The 24,814-nt window shown below is 34.8% G+C and overlaps 1 protein-coding gene across 1 annotated transcript in view; it reads right to left on the reverse strand.

The window, feature by feature from the left end:
* The window catches only part of LOC106880231 (polycystic kidney disease protein 1-like 1), a 246,725-nt gene that overhangs the window by 87,083 nt on the left and 134,828 nt on the right, over nt 1–24,814 (reverse strand). The window contains exons 12-19 of the mRNA XM_052970309.1: nt 14,773–14,931; nt 7,328–7,442; nt 6,041–6,609; nt 5,228–5,464; nt 4,204–4,331; nt 2,368–2,595; nt 772–891; nt 266–452 (exon numbers count right to left, since the gene is read on the reverse strand). Coding sequence (XP_052826269.1) covers nt 266–452; nt 772–891; nt 2,368–2,595; nt 4,204–4,331; nt 5,228–5,464; nt 6,041–6,609; nt 7,328–7,442; nt 14,773–14,931 — 1,743 coding nt within the window. The remainder of the gene's footprint in view (nt 1–265; nt 453–771; nt 892–2,367; nt 2,596–4,203; nt 4,332–5,227; nt 5,465–6,040; nt 6,610–7,327; nt 7,443–14,772; nt 14,932–24,814) is intronic.

Genomic DNA, 24,814 nt, shown 5'->3' on the forward strand with positions numbered 1-24,814 from the left:
TGATAATTGTTATTGACATAGCTTAAATAACCATTATTGATGTTAGCCTAAGAAACATTAGCTGTTGACAAGCAGTCAACAGTAAAAATAGTTACAAGGGTTGACAACAGATGTATTATTACCAAATAATAAATATTATAGTTAATTAGACAACTGATTTGTTTGAAGAAATGTCAATTTCATTTTAATCATCAAACATTGAGGATATTCTTTCATTATCACAAATTAAATAAGAAAATCTCTGATTTGAATAGCGTACACTCACCGACCACTTTGACGATAAACAGTTTTACATGAAGCATCGTATGTCAATACATTGTCGTTCTTGTTACCTAAATCCCATTTCATGTATTTTAAAGTATGCCTGAAACTTGGGACAAGAATTGCTTCAAGCCACATCGGCTCCAGGACAGCTCCCTTTTTGATGGAACCATTGTTCTTGAGATGAACACCTGCAATTTTAGCAAATAATGAAAAGGTACTAATCAAATTTACAAATACAATATATAATATATATATATATATATATATATATATATAACACGAAATGAAAACTTCTTATGATGGCATGAAATTGTAACATTACCACTAACTAATGAAATATGTAAAGAAAAACCTAGAATAATTTTGTTTTATTGCGACAAGAGAGAGATCTGCCACTAACTCTTTCAATCAACAGTCCAGTGATTGTGTGTAAAGAGACTTGCTGAAGCACTTGAAATAATAGAAATAAAAAAGTTTATAGAGTTGTTAGTTTTGTTTGAGCCTTACTTGAAATCTTATTCCATCCGTATACCTCCATCGATGTAAAGATTGTGCAGCCTTTGTTTTTGGCATGAAGGCTTACAGATTTCCTGCCAGCTGTCAGATAGCGATGACTCACAATCAATCCTGGATAAGAAACGGAAAATATAAAGACAGGGAAAATATAAAGAAACGGAAAATATAAAGCTGTTACTGTGTAATGAGATAAACAATGAGAAACACCATTATTTCAGCTGACATTTCCAAACTTGAGCCTTCAGAGATGACTATATCATGGATATTAATAGACAAGTTGCAAGAACTCTGTGTTTGCTAATACAAAATAGCTCTATAGGATGATGTTACAGGTTCAAATATTGTTTGAGATCACATGTCAGCAAACCAAAATCCTTTGATAATGGCTTCTGAGAAGTAAGCGTTCTCTTTGTGAGAAGCAAATTGATCTTTCAGCAATTTAAGTCGCAGTTTTCCAGTCATTTCGGTGAACTTTCAAACACAGATTTGGGAAAGAGAGATGGGGTACAAAATTTACATAAGCAGTGATTTGTAAAGGTTTACATGAAAACTTGTTCTCTCAGACTATATACTACACTACACCTTAGATAAAAGGATATAGAAAATGCAAGATTATATGTGTAATTTATGCAATACTCTACCCGACATTACCATATAAGGCTACACTAAGAGACTAATGGAAGAGCATTAAGAATCCTCCCAGATTTTTCTTCAGGGGCAATCTACATTGTAGCTCCCAGGGACAAAATGACAATATTCCTTTCAAAGAAAAAATTGCATCACAGTTTCTCTTAAATTTAATTGACATAGATTCTTGACATAGATTGACATAGATTGACATAATTGACATAGATTCTTGAAAGAAATGAAGCGAGTATGCTGTATGGGATGTGCAATGCCAGTGTGCATGTACGACAGAACATGTGAGAATATATAGAAGCGCTGATCTTGGAGGGAACCTATGGAAGAGGCAGACCCAGGAGGATGTGGGATGAGGTGGTGAAATATGAACTCCAGATGTTGAGTTTCATGGGGATGATGACAAATGACCAAGACTTATGACAATTTGCTGTGCTTGAGAAGATACATCAAGCTAAGTGAAATTTGTAGCCAGTGCTGGTGACATGTAAAAGGCACCCATGCCAGTGGCATGCATATGGCACCCATGTTGGAGACACATAAATGGTAACTGTGCCAGTGACATGTTCAAGGCACCAGGTACACTCTGTGGGAAGGTTGGCATTAGAAAGGGCATCAAGCCCAAGTCAAAACATACTGGAGGCTGGCGCAGCTCTCCAGCTTACCGGTTCTAGTCAAACCATCTAACACATGCCAGCCTGGAAAACAGATGCTAAACAATGATGATGACAATGGTGATGATGATGATCATATATGTTGCAGCTTTTCATTCATAACAATCATCTCTAGAAGACTCAAATTTTAAACATTGCTCATTCAAATTAACAAAGGAACTAGGAATTCTGTTCCCATAAATGTTTCACTTGTCAAATATATTTCAGTCAGGCAGTTGTAAAGTCTCAACAGGTCCTCAATATAATTCACAATGCAAAAAGAAGCTATTTTTACCTGCATTTATTAGTTCCGTTTGGTCTCCTAAGTTCCAGTCAAAGGTAACATTTGTGCCTGATTCCAGAAAACCTTGGAAGGTGATGTTGTTACCCAACAGATAACTAGTATTAGTGTTTTTAATCGTGAGATTTTTAGGTGGATACTGAACATAAAACAATTCTGCCATGCTTACTGTTACATTTCCCAGAGGATTTCTGGCCGTTAGCTTGATGGAATAGATTCCCTCTGAAAGAAACATTAAAAAATTACGAGGAAAGAGAGTTATTTCAAAAGTAAATTGTATTAACATCATTAATACATGGTGCATTAAAACAGCAGCTAGAAATAAATAAATTTACAGAAGAAAAACAATAGGAGTCAATAACTGATATTATTGTTCATTAAGGCAACGAGCTGCCAGAATCAGAGGAATGCTGAGCAAAATGATTAGCAGCATTTTAACCCTCTTTACGTTTTGAGTCCAGATCAACTTTGCCTTTCATCTTTTCAGGTTCAAGAATATAAGTATCAGTTGAGCCTTGGGGGTCGATGTTATTGACTTAACCCCGAAATGGCTGGCCTTGTGCCAAAATCTGAAACCGATACTATTGTTTGTACTTTTAGCCAGTAAGGGGAAACAACTTTAGACATATTTTAGTCCTATTCTGAGCTCAACAGTGTAGCAGAGGCTTCATCATACTTTACAAAGCAGGGAGAAAAGAATCTCTAAGCAAGTATACAAGCTTTCTCATTTGTTAGGGAAGGAAAATACATTTGTCTTTTGTCTTTTACTTGTTTCGGTCATTAGACTGTGGCCATGCTGGGGCACTGCCTTGAAGAAGTTTAGTTGGACAAATCAACCCAAGTACTTATTCTTTTAAAGTGTGGTACTTATTCTATTGTTTCTTTTGCTGAACCGCTAAGATACAGGGACATAAACACACAAACACCAATTGTCAAGAAGTGGTGGACAAGGACAAACACACACATATACAGGGTACGTAAGGTATTTGAGGACATACATTTTTGGGGTCATGGCTGCATTTATATAATCTTTGATTCAGAAAATAATAATGGCAGACCCATTAGTAATGGTTTCTTTCTTCAACATAATGTCACAAATTTGAAGGGGAGAAGCATTATTGTCAATTAAATCACTGACATTATACTTGTTTTATGTTTATTGCTTATTTTATGAATAGAAGACAAAATAACCAGGGACGTGCCGCCTAGGTAGGCAAGGTAGACAGTGCCTACTTTGAATAAAATATAGCGAGAGCAACATTTTCCTTTCATGGCAATTACGAAGGTTACTCTGATTACTCTGCATAAAATGCAAAATATTTTATTCTGTTGTAGATTAGGCAGGCATAATTTGCCCCGACATTTCAATCTCAGTATTAAAGCTATGCATAGGACTCCTGTAGTACACGTGCTGCATACATTCCAACAACACCATTTTCTTTACGTGCTACAAAGGCAGAAGTAAATCTGCCTCCAACTCAGTCGCACACATGCATTTCGCTTATTTCTTGTGCATTTTACGAACTGCCTACCCAGAGTAATTACAGACTGCACATGCTTGAAAATAATGCAAGGTATTTAAACACATTGCATTGCTTCATTCATAGAATTATTTCAAAGAAGATAGAGGAGTTAAAATCATAGCAGAAATGTTGAATGAAACCCTAACCGTTTAGTGAGTAAGCTGATATACTTTGACATTTAAGAATGAAAACAACTCGTGTAAATATATCAATCTTGAAGTATCTCAACAATATTCTTTTTATCAACTTGGTAACTCTCAAAACACTTAAATTTTTAGAAATATAACTGAACAACAAAAGTCCTTACCTTTAGCAAATTTTTTGTATGATACAGCATTTTGAACATTGTCAGTGAAGCTGTTAAGAACATCAACAATGTCAACATCTTCACCATCACCATAATCAAAGAGAAATGTAACATTTGAACCTGTGCAGCTATAAAATAAAGATGGAAAATTAGTAAAAAAAAAAGGGTGAATAAAAGAGAAAAGGAAAAAAAAATTGTGAAATTATGACAACTATGTAACTTTCAGTTCATTCCTACTGAATTGCACCTTACCAAACCCTTGTGAGTGGATTTGATAGACAGAAGCAAAAGAATCCTATCATATCTGTCTGTCTGTCTGTCTGATATGTATGTCATTATCCAGTTTCTCTCCTCTATCCCAAATCATTATATCAGGTAGTTGTGTTTACATTTTATTCAGGTTTTCACTGGGACATTCCACCAATACACCTTTTTATTATGAGTGGTTATGGCTTCTACCATACTGTGGGTTCTTATTTCTTTGTCTTTGGGGTTATCCTTCTGACGGATTTCATTATATAGTGTCCTAGCTACAAGATCATGTCTCATTGGTAGATAATACTGTGATATTTATGGACAACTGCTTATGATGTGGGTGATATCTTCAGTCTTAACTCCACAAAGTTTGCATCAGTTGTGACATTTTACTGCTTTTCCTGCAATTCTGTGCCTTTTGTGCATCAGGTGCACAATGAAATGCAGCTAATAAGTTTAGGTAATATTTTTCAATCAACAGTCAACATCTGGGTGGAGACACTACCTACAAGATCAGAATTGACTTGTAGATAGTGTTTCCATCCAGAATTGACTTGAACACAACCCAACATCTTATGAATAGAATAGAATTGGATATGAATAAGTTACAAATTTGAGACAGAAACCAGCAATCATTTGAAGCAATGACTGTGTTTGATCACTCACAATACGATTACACTAAAACATACCAGACTCCAGAAACACTTCCATTATTGCAAGAGTGCCAAGTTTTTTGACAACCATGATGACATAGTAAAAGAAAACTTACTTTGCTTGAAATGCAATTTCCGAAGTTGTCTGAACAGGATGCTGAGTCAATGGTGCACCATATCTCCCCAATAGAGGAAAGATGACAACATTGGTAATCTTTTGAACAGGAGCAAATTTAAATGGTAGCATTATCTCTTCTTTCGATATCATCCAAGGATTGACCATTGACACCGATATTTCATACTCTTGACCTGCTGTAAGGAATCTGAATACTGCTGTGCTACTTCGATTGTCACTAAAGAGAAATCCAAAATTAAAAGATTAAATATTAAGGAAACATATTGGATTAAAACAAATCTGAAATATCTGAATTTTTAGTTTTTTTTTTAGTTTAATGTTGTTTATACTCAAATCAGTCAGTGACTTTCCAAAATTATTGATTTTATTACAACACATCAGATTAAAAGAAATAATTCCTTTGGAATAGTAAGTTTTAAATAAGGTTTGTTCTGATGCTGATTTACATCAATGTTTTCACGGTAGCATGGATAGGACTTCTATAAAATTCACACATTTCTACAATCTAAAAAAATACCATAGTGATGGGATGTTCTGTTAAGACAAAGGAATTATTTAACACTTTTGTAAAATGCATTGGCTTCTTACTTGATCTTATTTATCACAGTGTAATTAATTACAAAATGAATGTATATATATTATATCTAAACATTGTTGTATGGTAAGCTTCTGTCTGATTGAGGAGAGTTTCTTTTGTCTACTAAAACCTATAGACTAAAATCGAATGTCTTTCATCTGGAAAGTACTGTTTAATTACATGCAAAGACAAAGCAAATATTATGAATAGCTTTACCTGATTAAGTTGACTATGTAGCAATCAAGTGAGTGTTCCCAACTGAAAGTAATGTTATTACCAGTGTCAACGTATGCAGTCACAGTTACAGATTCATCCAGTGAGACAACTCGTGAAGAATTTGTTTCAATTCGGAAACCAGTAATGGCTTCATCAATCATTACAGTGGTTTTACGTTTAATACTTGACACATGATTGTAAACAATCATTTCAAGTTCGTATTGTCCAGGAACAGTATATAAATAGTTCATGGTGATATCATGCTCTGATGTCTCGGTATGTTCAGTAGATTCAATGAAATTATAGTATGGCATCTGTAGCAAATCATCAAATATAAACGTTCTTTCTTCGCCATCTCCAAAACTAACGTTAACTGATATAAACATGCCAGCATACACGTAGAAAGTAATCGGCACCGATTTATTAGCAATACCATAAATGGTGTACAAGTCAACTTTTAACACTGGACAAGATGACTCCACAATCATGAAGGCATTTTGTTGGCTGATACTGTTTTTAGCAAAGACAGATATATTATAGTAGCTAGGCATAGAGAGGTGGAAAGAAAGCTGAAAATACAAAATTTCATTTAATTTTACTGGTAATATAGGTAGATACATACTTTTTACATGCACACACACATACTGCAAAACAAACAACTGCAGGTATTACAATTACACACCAATTTAATATTCGTAAATGTTTGGAAACCAAGAGAGAGTGGAGCAAAATAAAACAGTTGCTGCTGACCACTAGGTGTGGCACTTTGCCAATTGAGGATGAGAGAGAGAGAGTATCATTGACCAGCACTCAGACAACTTTGAAGATCTTAATGAGGGTGTTGCTGAGCTTCCTGAGCCAGGTGATGTTGACCAGCAAGGGTTGGGCATCAAGTAGGCATGCTGTCTCATCTGAGCATATGGTGGATGACCACTGCTACTGCACGGAGATAGCAGCTGCTGTTAACTCCATGTTAAGGGTCATCATGTCAGGCCAGTGCAAGAGAGAGAGAGAGAATGGAAACAAGCACACCCTGAACAGTTTCAGCCTCTCTTGCACTTACTGGTGCTGGCATACGTGCTGCAGGTAGCTTTTCCTCACCTGTAGCCAGCTTAAACCGATATAATATACTTTTGTTTATAGTAGAATCATTCATTGGAACTAATGAAGGATACCTACAATGGCTATTTTAAATATTCACAAACCTATTCTTTTATATTAGATGAAAAGAGGACAAAAATATTTTGACATAAAATTGATTTACTCCTTATAAAATACTGAACTTACTTTTGGCTCACTGGAAGTAACGAGTGCTGATTCAATGTCATATTCTAAGCTTGTGACATTCCAGTGAAATAAATTATATGGGTTACCTCTAAAGACAACCGCCCATGTGGAATTCCTGCCAAGAAAAAGAAGTTCAGTTTTAGATAAATACATCTAAAAATTGATATACAAAGCACACTCCACAACAACGATGATGATGATGATGATGATAGTAACAATCCTGTCTACAATAGGCACAAGTGTGGTGGGACCAATCAATTCCATTGGCCCCCAATGTTCAACTGGTAGTTATTTCATTGACCCCGAAAGTTTGAAGATCAAAGTCAACCTCAGCAGAATTTGAACTCAGGATGATGATGATGATGATGATGATGATGATGATGATGATGATGGTGATGATGATGATGATGATGATGATGATGATGATGATTTCAAATTTTAGCATGGGGCCAGCAATCTCAAGAGAGAGGGTAAGTTTGTATACATGTACTCATATTTTGGGTTCTATTTTTCCTGTTTGCACCAACAAACCTGTATGTGTATATATAGATATTTGGGACGAGGTTTTGAAGGTCAATCTCAAAGAGCTGAACCTTATGAAGGAGATGACAGGAGATTGCATGGCACATTGCTGTACCTGGGAAGACCTGCTTACCGCAACGGAATTGAGATCCACGGTGTCACATAAAAAGTTTTGGTAAGGATCTGGTGCCACATAAAAAGCACCCAGTTCACTCTGTGAAGGGGTTGGCATAAGGAAGGAATCTAGCCATAGAAACCAAGCCAAAAAGAGTATGGAACCTGGTGCAGCCCGTGGCCTGAATGCTCCATGTCAAGCCATCCAACCCATGCCAGCACAGAAAACAGATGTTAAACAGTGGTTTCAGTGAGACTCAGTGTGATACCGAATGTGACAAGGCCCTGGCCCATTTTGAAATACAGGTACTACTCATTTTTGCCAGTTGGGTGGACTGGAGCAACGAGGAATAAAGTGTCTTGCTCAAGGACACGACACCTCACTGGTTTTCAAACTCATGACCTTACGACAGAGTGTGCCAAATAGCCTAACACTAAACCATGTGCCTTCACACATATGCACACACATATATATACATATGTATATATATACACAAATATAGACTCTCTGTCTCTGTCTCTCACACACACACACACACATATATATATATATATATATATATATATATATATATATATATATATATATATATATATATAGAGAGAGAGAGAGAGAGAGAGAGAGAGAGAGAGACGGTTTTTGGGAAGGTAAAAGTTATGGCCAGTCATAGAGTGACCATTTGTTTCACCCCTATAAGGCACTGAGCTGTATATGCAACTCATCAGATTGAAATGGCCGAAGGCAGACAACGAAGATTACGTGACGATCAGTTTTGCCAAAAAAAGAGATTTGTCCCTGCAGGCGGAATGCGGTTATCTCCCTTACATCAGCTCCATTCCTAGATGCGCTGGGCGTATTCAACGAAGACCAATGAAATCATTACATGGTTTAAAACCAACCAGGGTAGAGGTAGCACAAGGTTCACCCAATTCAATATAGTCGACCTTCACATTTCCTATATGCTGGGACCTGACACATACAACAAGTAGCACCATAATGTTGCTTGCTTTACCCCACAACCTTCTTTCTCAAAGTTAAAACTTGTGTGGGAAGAGTTTTCTGTAGATTGGTGGACAAACACTTTGCACATTACACAGATACAAATGGTTGTTTAATAGGCACAAGTTAAGGGTCTCCTTCAGTTGTGCACCCAACATTAGGAAGCAGAAATAGCATGGTCATGATGGTCATGCAGGATAGACAGAGCAGCCAGTCAAGCCTCCACTTCTGCAAATACTCTAACAAGGACTGGGAGTTGTTGGTTAGATTTTCTGACTGAAGCTGAAAGTTCTGGTAGAGCAGCCGCTACTTCTTACCATAACATAGTGTGTGTGTGTGTGTGTGTGTGTGTGTGTGTGTGTGTGTGTGTGTGTGTGTAACAAATATATTATATATACATATATATATGCATATATACACACACACTATATGTGCATGTGTGTGTCAGTGCATGCATGCAAACACAAACTCACACTATATGCACACATACACACAGGTCTAGCAGCACTCACACTCCACTTCACTCACAAACATATATATATACACACACATTGCCAATGCAGAACTTGATGTGCAGGTCTTTCCTGTTCCTGAATTCAAGCAGACATTTTAAACTGGTTTATATAATGAGATTAAAGTAAGTGTTAATAAAATATCCTGTAATTTATAAGGATCAGTTCAGTCACGATAATTATTGATATTGTGCCTACCACAAAGCCCCTTGGGTAAGAAAGGGTTATAATTTAGATGGTTGATAAAAGGTTTATGTTTCACAGAGCAACACCTAATTTCCATTGGTGGAGTCTCTTAGGTATTCCTAAAAGATTAGCCATCTGTTAATGGGAGCATTTAGCAAGTGAGTTGTCAAGCAAATGGTGAGATGTTCTGTAACAATTCCATTCCAGACCACTGATATACTGATAGCCATAATAGTTAGCCTAATTAGATATGCGAGCGCACACACTAATGTTTTGTTAAAGTGTGAATATTATACATACACACACACACACACACACACACACACACACACACACACACACACACACAAAGAAATATAAATGCTATATGGCGTCACTATTTAATACAGCTTTAATTGCAAAAGGTGCTTGCTACCATAGCAACAGCACCAACAACAACAGGAGTATTGTTACTGTTGTCGTCATCATCAAATAAAGGTTTTAACCATTTAATGGTGAAGGAAATTAAAAGTACGATCTCTGGAGCTAGTAAATGTTCCAAAAATATCTAATGCTCTAAAACCGACAAATGAAAGAATATATTATTTATGCTCTAAGTATCCAAGGGACAAACAAAGAAAATCAAAGAAAAACTTAAAACACGTTACTCAAATCCTTTTCAAAATGACAGGTTAAGGCACAAACTGTAGGATTAGGGTTTTAAAGAGAAAAACCCAGAATAAACAACATTTCAAGTGAAAACATTTGAGTTCATGGACACAAAAACATGTTACCATTTCTTCTCTTTTAGCTAAAAGCAGTTCTATCAGTTTTGTTTGTTTAAAATCTAGAACAGCTACATCATCATCATCATCATCATTGTTTACATTGGATATAAATAGAATTACAATGAGCACTTGGTAATGGCTGTTATCCTCCTGAACTTGTAAACCAGAGATTTCATTGAATTTACATCAGTTTCTTAGATTGGCTTTCTGCCCAAATTCCAGGTGCTTGGCAACGGTTGATATGACAGGGAGCAGTCAGTTTCTATTTGCTTTCAGATTGCCAATAATACTGATCGGTTTTGAATTGGAGCCAAATTTTGTATCAAGATGTTTTGCATCAGAAGTCTAAATTTAGTGACAGTTTTCATGTAACACTATCATCCAATACTGAAGAGGAGAAGAATCGAATCAGCTTACTTTTCTTTCTCGTTTTGGTTAGTTGCCTTTCGAATCATTTGTTATTGTAAAAATAACTTTGAAAACATTTTAAAATTATTATCACTGACCCCTTTCTTATTCATGCATGACTCAGATTCAAATGATCCCAAAATGAAGAAAACAAACTCGCTTTACTATTATTAATGATATCATTTAATAATCATTAATATTATGAAATAACAGGAAGCAGAATAAATAGCCTGTAAGGTTAAAAGTGTTAAGCCTAACCAGAAACTTTGGATTGAGGCAGGGCTATATAAGACAAACTACCATTTGGTTTCAATTTGGCTGAATAAAATTTCTAATTTTAATTCCTCTTTAAGTAGGACATAAGCGCAATAATCATGAAAATAACTGTTCCAACAATAATGGTTTGTCCATTACATCAACCCCAGTGCTCAAGTGGTCCTTATTTTATTGGCCCAAAAGAATGAAAGGAGGAAGAGGACGATGACGACAGCAGCAACAATGGCAGCAGATGCTGCTGCTGCTGCTACTACTACTACTACTACTACTACTACTACTACTACTACTACTAAAGCAAAGTAATATTTGCAGAAAAATCTGCCAAGAAGTTGTCCCATTTTTTTGGCACATGCTGCCTGCTACTGTCACAATGTAAAATCCTCTAAAATAATCAGTTAAATATTTCATTAGAACAATTCTGTTTTAAAATGATAAAATGTGCAGTGCTGGGGTTGTGATGGCTGAGGGAGAAACTGTGGGGGCCATGATAAAAGGTGTGAACAGTACGGTGGTGGTGGTGGGTATCAGAGCAGGTTATGAAAGGATATTTAAAAACAATTCAATGATTTGCAGGCTGTGAGAAGTAAAGAAGTAAAGAAGTAAAGAAGTAAAGAAGTAAAGTGTTTCAAGTTACCAAAAGTTGTTAGAATCGTTGGGTTGCACTGTTTGATAAACTCAAACTACCCAACTAAAAATATAGTCTTTTGTGATGAGAGTTTGGTATAAAAAAGACAGAGATGTGAAAATATCTGCTTGAATAAGTCATGTAACTGAACAAATGTAGAGAAGCAACAAGTTCAACTCGTTGTTGTTTAGCCGCGAGATCTAATAAGCAGTTTCTGATCAAACGTATTTTAGCCATGATTGTTTCTTCTCTTGACAGATATGACATACATGAAGTACATTATTCAGCAGCTATTTCTTGCAGATCAAGCAGCCACACAATGACCTCCTTGTAGACAAACAAACCAGCTAGTATAAAAAATAAATGTGAAACTTCAAAATGTATTTGAAAATAATGAGTTCTGTTAAGAAGCTTTGCTATTCTCTTGCCTGAAGTCTACAATAAATGTTGAAGTGTAGTGAAGAAGTATGCCTTGCTTATTGCAAATATTAATGACCTTAGCTTTGGATATGTGACATCACAGTAAAGGATACTAAGAGGATCGTATCTAGACATTCTGTTAGCTACCAACACCATTACTGCAAATAGTAGAACATCTATTATTAAGATACTGCAAGCTATCTCTATAGAAGCACTCAATAAGCTCAATGTAGTAAACAGACCAAACAAATTTCTGTTGCATCTTAAATACATGAGCCATTTGAATCCTATATACATCTGGAGAGTGTATAAATGAACTTTCAATAAGTGATTTGATGTAGGAATAAGCAAGGTTATTGAAAAGTAACAGCAAATCTGTGAATTTCAAAAGTTAATCCCTTGAAGAGTGCTGATGAAGAATTAATAAGATGGATGTTTGAATTAATTTGACATTGACTTTCATATTATTATTGGTGAATGCTTTATTATTGTACACCAGAAGAGAACTTGGAAGAGATTTACTGCAATGCAACCAAACTCTTTTCAAAACAAATTTTCAAACTCCTTCAACGAAAAAAAGCTCACACAAAGACAAACCTACAAAATACATGCCATGCACCTTCCATCAAAAGCAACAATTGCACTTTTACTAACAACTTCAATTCCTCACAGTGACACTATAAAATCACACCAGCAAAACTTATAACAATTCCAAAACAAATATCTGACCAAAATAGCATTACAGATCCATCTCACCACTAGAAAATAAAACAAAAGAAAAACCCCAGAAAATTTCATCTTTGTCAGCACACTTACATACTTCACTTTCCAAATCTATTCAACTATTCACTGACATTACACAAATTCTTTATGATGACTTCAATAAAAGGAAAAGAAATCTTAAACGACACCATCCGAACTGCCACAACCACTAAAAGCAAAATACTTAACATGTCCCAGGGAAACAACCCAAACTGTCAGCTAACTGTCCGGTCAGCAAGTATATCTAGTTTGATGACAACACCACTGAAACGTGTGCCACAAGTAACCATTCTCTCAGCCATTCTTTTTGATTCGGATTTTTACAATGTGCCTACAACTGCACTATGCAGAAACAGGATCTTATGCAAATGACACTACTATCATATGCTCTCCCAACACTTGTCAGGTGTAGCAGCAGCACAACAACTCCAGCCCAAGATCAGCTAACTCCAAACAACAGACTTAAGTAGCACCTGTCAAAACAGCCACCTCTTTTCTTAACAGCAACACCAAAGAATATCACTTCTAGATATTTCAAACCATTACAAACCACACACACCCAGGGGAGAGACAGAAATACTAGTATTATACAGAAGTTACAGACAACGCAAAAAGAAAATTGCATAGTATACTCACAGGTACAAGAGAAAAAAAATACTAAAAATATATTAAGATTCACCATGGATTATAAACAGCTTTATCTGGCTGCCTAGTTCACAGGATCGAATGGGTTTGAGTAGCACATCATGTTCCAATATTTGCTTTGGATGTCCTTCTTAAAATCAACCACTTTACAGAGTGTATTGGATGTTTTCTTCTCCATGGCACCAACATTAATGGGGTTACTATGGAGCTCAAAAGACTAAGATCCTTTTGAATGAAGTGGGGCTAAAGAAGAGGTGGAAGTGGCTTTATGCTCGGAGATGAGAGGATTAAAATATGAAAAAAATGGACCGGAACTGAACAGGTTTCTAGCTTCAGAGTTTAGCTCAAGAAGACAATCCTGCAGTCAAACATAGCTTATAATTTCCATAAATAACATGACTCTCAGAACCCTTTAATCCATTCTAGCATAGCCAAGTGGATGTTAGTGTTAGGGGTGACAAGTCAAGAGTTGTCAACTGACTAAAAGAAAATATCTCAGTGGAGCATTCTGAACACTACAAATACTTACTGTAGGGGACTACGTATGAAATGTAGTGGAGTGAAGAACTTTGATTGTTAATCAAGGTTATCTCAGTAATTAGTAAACAAAAAGTTATAATTTAAAAACTACAAACAAGAGAGATAACTCCAATTAAAATCAACTGATCAAAATATAGACAATGGATCTGGTGTTTGAAACAAAACTTAAGAGAATTAAGAATTAGAACATTTAACCAAAGAGCTGTTGTTTATATCCAGATAAAAAATTTGGCCTGCTGATTTCAGATCCGTCCTCTTCAGGTAAGATAATCACAACAATTAGTTTCATATTTAACAAGCCTACTAAATAGAGTCTCCAACCATTTACAGCATGCTTGTCTCTGTTATTAAATAAATATCTGAAATGTTTTACAATAAAGTTTCTTCCTATAATGATATACATTTTAGTTTTCAGAGTGAACATTCTGTTCTTCTAAAAGAACAGCAGCAGCGTTCAAAAATGAATTGAATAAAAGGAGTTGAACTATTTAAGCAAAATAAAATGATTTGTAATCCTTAGGCTTAGATTGAATTCCAGAAGGTTGTGAATTTATGATTCTTTCAATTTGCTTTTTGAAAATGTTGTCTTTCAAAAAAATGAGACAGTGAAACAAAAAATGAAGATCATTCCAGACCTGAAAAAGAGGAGAAATTAAAAGAAAACTTACTTAAGCAGATTAACATGTACGGGACCATGAAGTGCAAGACCTTTTATAGGTTCATCAACATATATGGCCCCCTTCAGATAAAGGATTTCTGATGAAGAATTTACAGCAAGCTGTACAGAGACTTCAATTAATCCGTTTCTCTGAAATATATGTGTCCAGCTAGAAAGAGAAAAAAACAATATGAAATTACAAGTAGAATTTAAATGCACAACAGAAAAATATCATTTATATTTGTAATCATTAGCCTCTTTACTTCTGTTTATATCTGATTGATAAAGAACAGCAAGTAAATCTGAATGAAAATGTTGGTCTGACTGCTTTCCCCACCATGAACACCAACAAATAGCATAATTTCAGTCAGTCCCAGGTCATATAAGTGTACAGTTGATCAATGTCACAACTAAAATGCATTTACTTTCCAACTGATTCGCAAAACATAAAACCCACAACATACGCAAAAACAAATCATTAAAATATTTCACAAATTTCTTTCATATCTAAAATTGTGACATGAGAAATACAAATTCTCAGGAACATTCACTTGCTCAAGAAATAACTGTACAGGAGAAACAATCTATGCAATGGTTAGGCATCAACATTTCATAAACTGATACTTCAACTAATCTTTAAAATTAGGTGTGTGTGTGTGTGTGTGTGTGTGAGTGCATGCATGCATGTGTATATGTGCACTCAAAAATATAAGCTGTTTAATTCATTGCTGCAACATTTTGGTCATGAAACTGTCTGACTGCTCTATAAACATAAACTTGTAGTTTTATTTAAATCCATGTTATTCTCGCATGTATCCCAGTCTTAATACACTTTATGGAACAGATTCTTAAAGGATGGTTTGATTTGATTTGCATTAACAAAGAAAAGTGGATATTTGTGTATGTATGCACGCACACACACACACACAAACTCTTTTATAAAAGACAAATTGAAAAAATTAACATAAATGTTAAACAGTTAAATGAGAAGCTCAAAGAATATTGTAAAACTATGGATGTTGGGATTGTGATGTTGATGAAAATGTTAATAATATCACCAATGCTGAAAACTGTGTGGCTACAGCCTTATGCACCATCTTATTAATGCCCACTTGAATAGAAAATCCAGCTCTGGAGTGACAGTGCATAGAACTATTTAAATAAACCAAATTAGGCATGGGTTTGGGTGAAACAGGATGGAGATGGTATGTAACGAGTCTATTCACAGAAAAGGCCATTGACAGTAGGTTATAAGCAGATGCTTTTCCTTTCGTTAATCACCAGCAGAATATTACAATTAATAGCCATTTGATGATTATTCAGAAATTAAACCTATTTTCACTTTTAAATTCTTTTCACCCTGCATCAAAAACTATTTTTCTCCCATTTATCACCATCACCAAATGTCTGTTTTCGATGCTAGCATGGGTTGGATGGTTTGACAAGGAACTAGCAAGCTGCAGAGCTGCATCAAGCTCCAATGTCATCTTTGGCATGGTTTCTATGGCTAGACGCCTACCCTAATGCCAACCACCTCACAAGAGAGTACTATGGGCTTTTAGACATGCCACCAAATACTAGCAAGATTGCCATTTAGCTTACAAGACAGAAATGCAATCACTTCCTCACTCAAATATGGATACATTATAATATTTCCACACACAAAATATTTTGGTAAAGTAACATTAACATAATACAAAGAATTCTTTAAAATCAGTTTTCGAAACTTGTTTGAATAAATCAAAAGTAACAAACTTTGAATATCACCAAAAGATGTAAATATATTTTTATTTAATAAGTGAGTGTTCTTTAAGGTTTCCATGGAACAAAACATACATTATGTGAGGTACGCAACAACTCTAAAGAGGGTGATGATGATGATGATGAGGATGATGATGATGATGATGATGATGGAGAATATGTTGGTACAGAATACTTAAAACCGGAAAAGTGTAAAAACATAAACAAAATGTAAATGAAAAGATGGTGATAAGTGTAGAGCAGCAGATCTATGTGAAATAAAGTAAAAAAAAAGAGAGAGGGAAACATATCGACAGAATGTAGACTGAAATATAAAAATATCTTTATAAATGTGTGAGAAGAATCTGAATAGATTGAATAGGAAGAATATGGGCAGAGATGTGGCAAGAAGACAAAAAGGTGAGCTAGTATGGCAAAGGGGTGGAATGGGCCAGAAGCTAGACTGGTAAATGGACAGGAAACAAAATAATCAGCAAAATTGGCAGCAGAATATAGATGTGCTATATTTAAAAAAACAGAAACTGCAAAATTATTCACTTGTTCTGCCTTAAGTTATATAAAATTTGGAGAATAATAATATTGATTTTTCTTCTGCTTTTTTTTTTTTTTTTCTGTAGGTACAAGGCCTTATTACACCTATAAGGGCAGGGAATGAAGTTTTGCAATGCCTTTCTAATAATGGTTAGCAAATAATTTTAACCACAACCAAAAATCAGAATCTAAAGATTAACTGTCAGGGGTCAACATTTTATTACACTTGCATTAACAATAATTCTTATTAAATTTGACACAAGGCCTGCAATTTTGAGAAGAGGAGGCAAGTCTGTGATATTAAACCCCCAATACTTGACTGGTACTCTATTTTATTGAACCTGAAAAGATGAAAGGCGAAGTTGACCCCAGTAGAATTTTGACACAGACGGCATAGAGCCAGAAGGAATGCTGCTAAGTCCAAAATACTAAAGAGTCTGGCAGATTCTTTCTTTTCTTTTTTTTCTTTTGTTTTAAAGAGGTCCCAAACAAAGTGAGAAGCCATTTATTATAAAGAATTATAACGAAAGAAGAAATCAAGAGAAAATGAATGAATTTACTTTAGACTTGAAAGATTTCATGTCATAAGAAGGAGAAAAACAATGAGATGGAAGAGAGTGCCAAAGTCTGGCAGTTTGAGGGGAAAAGCTACAATTGTAGAAAGATTTCATTATTTGTGGATGCACATTATTTGGATGAAGATGGTGTGAGTGAGGTGAGATGGCACAAAGTGATCTGGAACTAAGAGAGAAAGTTCACCAGAGTACTTCCAGGGACAAAATAATGATAGAAAAGACATGCTGCTTTAATTATGATAGTGATAATAATAATAATAATAATAATAATAATAATAATAATAATAATAATAATAATAATAATAATACAAAATCTCACAAAATGGAAGTGTTTTCTACATGGATAGCCAACCTGAAATTAGCAAATCACTTGACTCAAGATAAAGCTTCTAGTCTAAACATTAATTAGAAAAAGAAGTGGGTTTCACTGGAAGCAAAAAAAAAACTGAAGAGAACAAAGATGGCCAAGAGAATATATTTGTCTCTAACTACAAAAGTAAAATAGCTTTGGTTAAGAAAGAGGCATCTAGCATGAGAACAACTTTCTCAGTAGATAATGGAAGAGATTTCCCAGTAAGACACAGCAGATCTATATAACCTGCATCAACTTAAAGAAACAAAAACAATTTATAAAAAAGATAGCAAAGTGGTGAAGATGGAGATAGATGGGTTTATTAATGATAGCATCAGGACTATTTCATTTAAGGTATATTTACATAGATAAGTATGCCAGGTTATAACTTGCATCATATCAATATCATGGGTTTATAAAGATTATTTCTAAGTCAGCTACAGCATAGGGAAACTTCAAAGAAAAGATATCCTTAGCTGAGAAATAAGACTGAAAAATAATATCAATTTGGTAGAATAAAAAATAAACATTAGAAATGTGGAAAACAAAAGCCATTCATTACAAATTATCTGAAATCAGGAAGATTTTTTAAGCTCTTTCTATAGTTTTAAATAATTTCCATTTTGTCCTATTACAACTAAATTCTATTAAAAATTAAATTGAAATGGTTGTGTGTGTGTGTTCATAGGATCAATAAACTAAAATGACCTTTCCTTCAAATATAAAGTCAGACAATTGCCAACACAAAGTAAAACAAAATATACACTCTTTTATCTCTTCGATAAATATTATTTTTATATCTTTTATATTCATTATATTTTCTTTCTTTCATTACTATAATATTCTCATTGGTATATTAATACAATTTAATCAGTTTTTTTTCTTCCAGTCTAATTAATTACTATGTTTATTCCTGTGTATTCAATTGCCTAGTAAATTCTCAGTAAAAGAAAAAAAATCCAATAAAACAAAATGTATTTCAGATGTTATCTTGCTCCCAGACTCGGTTTGTCAGAGCAATTTTAAAAGCAAGACTTCATAATGAGAAAGCTTAATAACTTGCAGAAACAGTGATTTAACCATATTCAGAATCGTTATTTTTTAGTAATGAAAAGTCACCGTTACTAAGGGCATTTATTACTATTTATTATTATTTCTATCCATTTTTCACATGTTAATGATATTAAATGGAATGGATTTCATATAGTTGCAGGGATTGTTTACATAGCAAATATTCCTCTTTGTATTGTTAACAATTTATATATTCATCATCATCAGATTATATTCACAAATGAAAATAACAATGTCATGTTTAAAGTATTCACTTTGAACTTGAAAACAAAAAGAAAATAGATTAAGCAATAATTGTTGTTATTTATAGAATAATGATTGCTATTAACTTCATTCAATAAAGTTTATTCAACTAATATTGATTTCTAGCATTGGCAAACAACCACCAATTTGGAAAGGAAGGATATAGCTATTTCACTAAATCTCAGAACTTGTTTTATTAACCCCAGAAAGATGAGAATCAGGGTCAACCCCTAAAGATTTTAAACTAAGAATGTTAAAGTCTAGAATAAAACATTGGTTTTCTATCATTTCTACCCAACCAGCTTCATGGCTAAAATGAACGGGAATTAACTGGATTTCAAAAACCAAAGAAAAACTACTCTCTATAACTTCGTCTGTAAATCATATTTTGAATTGGATATTTTTCTAGTTGAAAGGCTTTCCTTACATTTTGAGGGTCAATGTCCTTCCATAGGGATAGTCACATGGAGATACACAATCAGAAGTGTCTGTGTGTGTGTGTGTAGGCACAGGTGTGGCTATATGGTAAGAAGATTACTTCCCAACCACATGGTACCAGGTTCAGTTCTGCTCCATAGTACCTTGGACAGGTGCCTTTTATTATAGTCCTGGGCCAACCAAATCTTTGAAAATAAACTTGGCAGATGGAAATTGAAAGAAGTCTGTTGTATGTATGTATGTATGTATGTATATATATAATGTGGTTTATATATATATATATATATATATATATATATATATATGTATGTGTATATATATTACAGACAATAAAATAAACTTTGAATGCACTACAGCTGTGGAAACAGCCAAGAAAGATTGGATGTTTACCCTTAGAAGACAGGAAAAAAAAGGTTGCTAGCAAGCTACTATAGGGAATCAAACCCTTTACCCGTCAGATACCAGGTGAATGCTCTGAACCATTAAGCTAAGTGGTTCCTGACAACGATTACTGTCAATTTTAATGCTAAATAATAGTTTTTCAAATGTGGGAACATTTTATAAACAAACTTTGGAAGTGCTGAACATGTTGGTATTTTGCAGACAACGAAATATTGAGAGAAAGACTTCTATTTTGGGTTATATTTCGAGCCTATCACTTAGACAATGAGCAATGGGGTCAGTGACACCAAAAGTGTCAGCACTACAGCCAGAAGTATTCCTTTCGTCAAGGAAGGAGAGAGGGACCAATGAAAATACCCAAAAGCAGCTCCAAGGAATTACTTGCCACAGCAGGGGGTACTAACTGATGGAAGTTGGTGAGGGAAACAAAGTTTCCAATACACATCATCAGACATTGTTGAGGTCAGATATTATTTTGGTTTCCAGGGCAACAAAGCAGCTGGTAGTGTATTTCTGCAAGGAAAGAATGGAGGAGGGCCAACAGAGGAAGAGAACCAAATAACAGGAGTTGATAGCAGGTTGTGGTATAAATCGTATAAAGCAGAGCCATTAAGTATAAAACTGTTGTGTTATAATGTGATGTAATGATTTTTGTAGGTTGTATGGAATGAGGTGACTTGTGAACTTAATGCCAGCATTGTTTGAACAATGTTGACATGATACTTTGCACAAGCAGCAGTAATGGAGAGAATACAATTTGAGTGTTTTGATGCAATTCCAGTAATCAAGGCCACAAAACAACTCTGTGTACAAAGTGTTCGACTGCTGACTGTGTGAAAGTGTAACTTCTTTACTCTGAAATGCAGAAACAGGAAACATCATTGTTCCAAAACTCAACTAAGTGCCAAAGAAATCATTGCATGTTTAAAATATGATGACTCCAAGAAGAAGAAGAAAAAGAAGGGGGGGGAGGAGGAGGAGGAGGAGGAGGAGGATTCAGAAATATGGTTAATGTATTTCTACTGAGAAGAAATGTGAAAATGCTTGAAGATCGTACATATCAGAATCATTATGGTAAAATATTTGAGATATTTTAGGTAAATTGATGGTTTTATTTTTTATCAGATGAAGCAATAACATTTCACAAGGTTCCACAACACCTTGACAATATCTAAAATACACACATACACACACACACAGAGTAATATAATGATTTCTAACACAAGCATGAGGCCTCAAAAATTTGGAGAAGTGGTATGATTGATTATATCAACCCCAATACTTAACTGCTACTTTATTGATTATGGAAGTTGTATCACAAGTTACTTGCTGACCCTGCTGGTGTGAATGCCATGTAAAAAGCAGTGGTGCTGGTACCACAGGAAAAGCATCCAGCACACTCTGTGATGTGGCTAGCGTTAGCCATAGAAACCGCCAAACACAGACAACAGAGCCAGGTGCAGTTCTCTGGTTTACCAGTTCTTGTAAAACAGTCCAACCCAAGACAGCATGGAAGACAGCTGTTAAAGGAGGAGGAGGAAGAGGAGGAGGGTGATGTTGAAAGGATGGAAAAGTTGATCTTAGCAGAAAATGAATCTAAGATACTGCAAAATATTTTGTGTAATGTCTCTATGATTCTGGCAACTCCCTCCAAACTATACAATCTGTCGCAGTTAACCATTTTCTTTGTTTGAATTATCTATTGTATAATTGTTGTGTATATTTTATCTGAAGTTGTCTGCAAGTATGAATTCCAGAATTAGCACAAAATTTTCAAAATAAATATAATAAGAAAGATAAAGATAATTAAATATTATATATTAGTAAAATATGTCATAGTTTATTAATTGACAATATACAAATTACACGTAATATAAACAAAAGCTATGCATAATCTAATTAATATAGATATATTAATTCACCCATAGGTTTGTATAACTTACAAAAACTGATGTGAACCTAATTTTATATACTATGTGAAACTATTTTTTTAAAAACTTCTTTCCCTAAAATCTTCATAACTCAAAAATACAAAAATTTTGTTTAATAACATTTTATATTGCCTTAGTGTTAAATGATTTTAGAGGAAGGTTTATAAAAAAAACCAAAAGAAACTGTAATTTTCAGTTGAAAGTAGTTTTAATATAGTTGAGTTAGTGTTCACATATTTAATGCAGGAAACCTAAAAATGTCCTAAACTGCAAAAAAAAACAGATGTTTCTTATACAAAAACAAACTTCGTTTCTATGGTCCCACATCAAAGGCTGGACTAAAACTAATTTCCCAGCCTGCCTTTCATGGAATTATAATTAGAATCTATCATTCCTTTATCCCAAACCTTTGGTCTCAATTTCGTTTAACTGCTTCCATTTTTTTTTTCTCTTTTTCATTACTTAAAGGAAAATGTTTGCAGATGGGACAATAACAGTTGTTTTAACATGAAATATGTTGCACCTACATCTCACAGGAATTTATATTGAAAGATTATATTGCAATTCTGGTTTTTAATTCAAACATGAGAGAGGAAAATGGTAAAGATGGTAAGAAAATTGCAGCTTTTACTGTTTACACTAAATCAACAAATAATTAAATACTAGCATCTAATCAACATAGATTAGACATAGATTAACACTTGATTAAGAAATGATTTTTATTGCACCACATTAAACAATCAAGCCTACATCTTTTATCTTTTATCTTTTACTTGTTTCAGTCATCAGACTATGGCCATGCTGGGGCAACACTGCTTTGAGGAATTTTTAGTTGAATGAACTGATCCCAGTACTTACTTTTTTTTTCAGCCTGGTACTTATTATATCAGTCACTTTTGCCGCGCTGCTAAGTTATGGGGATGTAAGCACACCAACACCAGTTGTCTAACAGGAGGTGGGGGTAGAGACAAACATAGACAAGACACACACATGTAGATATTATACATATACATATATATATACACACACACACAACAGGCTTCTTTCAGCTTCTGTGTACCAAATTCACTCCCAATGCTTTGGAAACAGATGCTCAAGGTGTCACACAGTGGGACTGAACCTGGAACTATGTGGTTGGGAAGCAAACTTCTTACCACACAGCTGCACCTATGCCTATAACAACATTTAATATGTTCTTCCTACAGAAGACGTCCTTGTAAGTTTCCCTAAATTCCATATCCAGTGAAATATTTTCATTTGACAAACTCGTATCTTTTAGCTACTCTTTACAAATTGGGGGGGGGGTCATCAGCTGATTTTACTTTCCTCTGAATGTTTAATAAGAGAGAATTGTCTCATAGCCACAAGGGTCACTTTAATTAATTAGATATTTTCATAGTTGTCTCCCTTGCCACTTTTGAGAGTCAACTTTCGTTAATGTTAATAATGAATGACATTAAAGTTAAAATTTTAATTAAGAAGCTATTTTTGGTTCCCTAATTTAATCTCCATTTAACCATCTCTTTATCTTGAGAAGTGCAAGTGTGTGTGTGTGACAGTTCAGCTCTGTCAAGCAGATGAAACATAATGTCACCCCCCCACTCATGGCAGCATAGACCTTTGCCTAAAGATTGCCCCAGGGGCCAGGCAAAGCAGAGGCCAGCAGGAGGGTCATGATGATCTTCTTCAATATCAAGGGCATCATCTCCATCCATGGTGGAATCTCCTGCCCAGACGGTCAACAAAGAATACTTTGTGGAGGTTTTGTGGGAGAACACCTGCCCCAGGCCACAATGCCATCCTGGTAACCAAACTACTTGATAGAGATGAGCATAAAAACCATCCCTTGCCCTCTCTACAGTTCAGCCCTTGCTCTCTGTGACTTTTGGCTGTTCTCCAAGCTGAAGGAGGCTGTGAGAAAGGTCCTGGATACCTTTACTTTGGAGGACTTCCATGAGGCTTTCACAAAGGGGCTGGGACACTACAACTAAAAGTGCATTGAAGTCAGAAGATCCAACTTTGAAGGTGATTAGAATTTTGTACTTCTCTGAAATTGATAAATGTCTCTTCTGAAAAAATCTCAAAACTTCTGGAATGCACATTACACCCCCACCCCACACACACACATACACGACATAGTGATTTGGGACAGAGAAGAGAAACTGTGTACAGTGGTGGAAATCAGCCGCCTGGTAGGCCTGGTAGATATGTAACACACTACCTCAATACCAATCTTGAGAAACTAGGCTTCTCAAAACCAGAAAGGAGAAAGCTGATTACAAGATTACAGATCCAAGCCATCACCGGAACCATAAAAGTCTATAAAACTTTCCAGACGTTTATCATTTAAGTATATATGAGCATGTCTAGATATGCAACTATATGCATGAGAAGTCATACATAAAACAAAACATACGAATACATAAAACAAAACATACATAAATATATACATACAAGACAGACAGACAGACACACACACACATATACACATCCAGAGAGAGAGTGAGTGAGAAAGAGAGATTTGAATTTACGACTGACAGGTGATGTAGCCATTTAGAATTTCACATTTCTGTATTTCAAAGTGAAAGACAATATTAAAAAATAACAATTGAGTTCTGGTGAGACACCAACATGTGAAACTGTGAGTAGTTATGGAGGTAAACATTACTTTGAGTAATATTTGTGGATATGTTTGTGTGTCAATATATAACTAGAAATATGTAAGTCTAAATATACATTGGTGGTTTG

This window comes from Octopus bimaculoides, chromosome 9, assembly GCF_001194135.2.
Source record: "Octopus bimaculoides isolate UCB-OBI-ISO-001 chromosome 9, ASM119413v2, whole genome shotgun sequence".
Taxonomy (NCBI): Eukaryota; Metazoa; Mollusca; class Cephalopoda; order Octopoda; family Octopodidae; genus Octopus; species Octopus bimaculoides.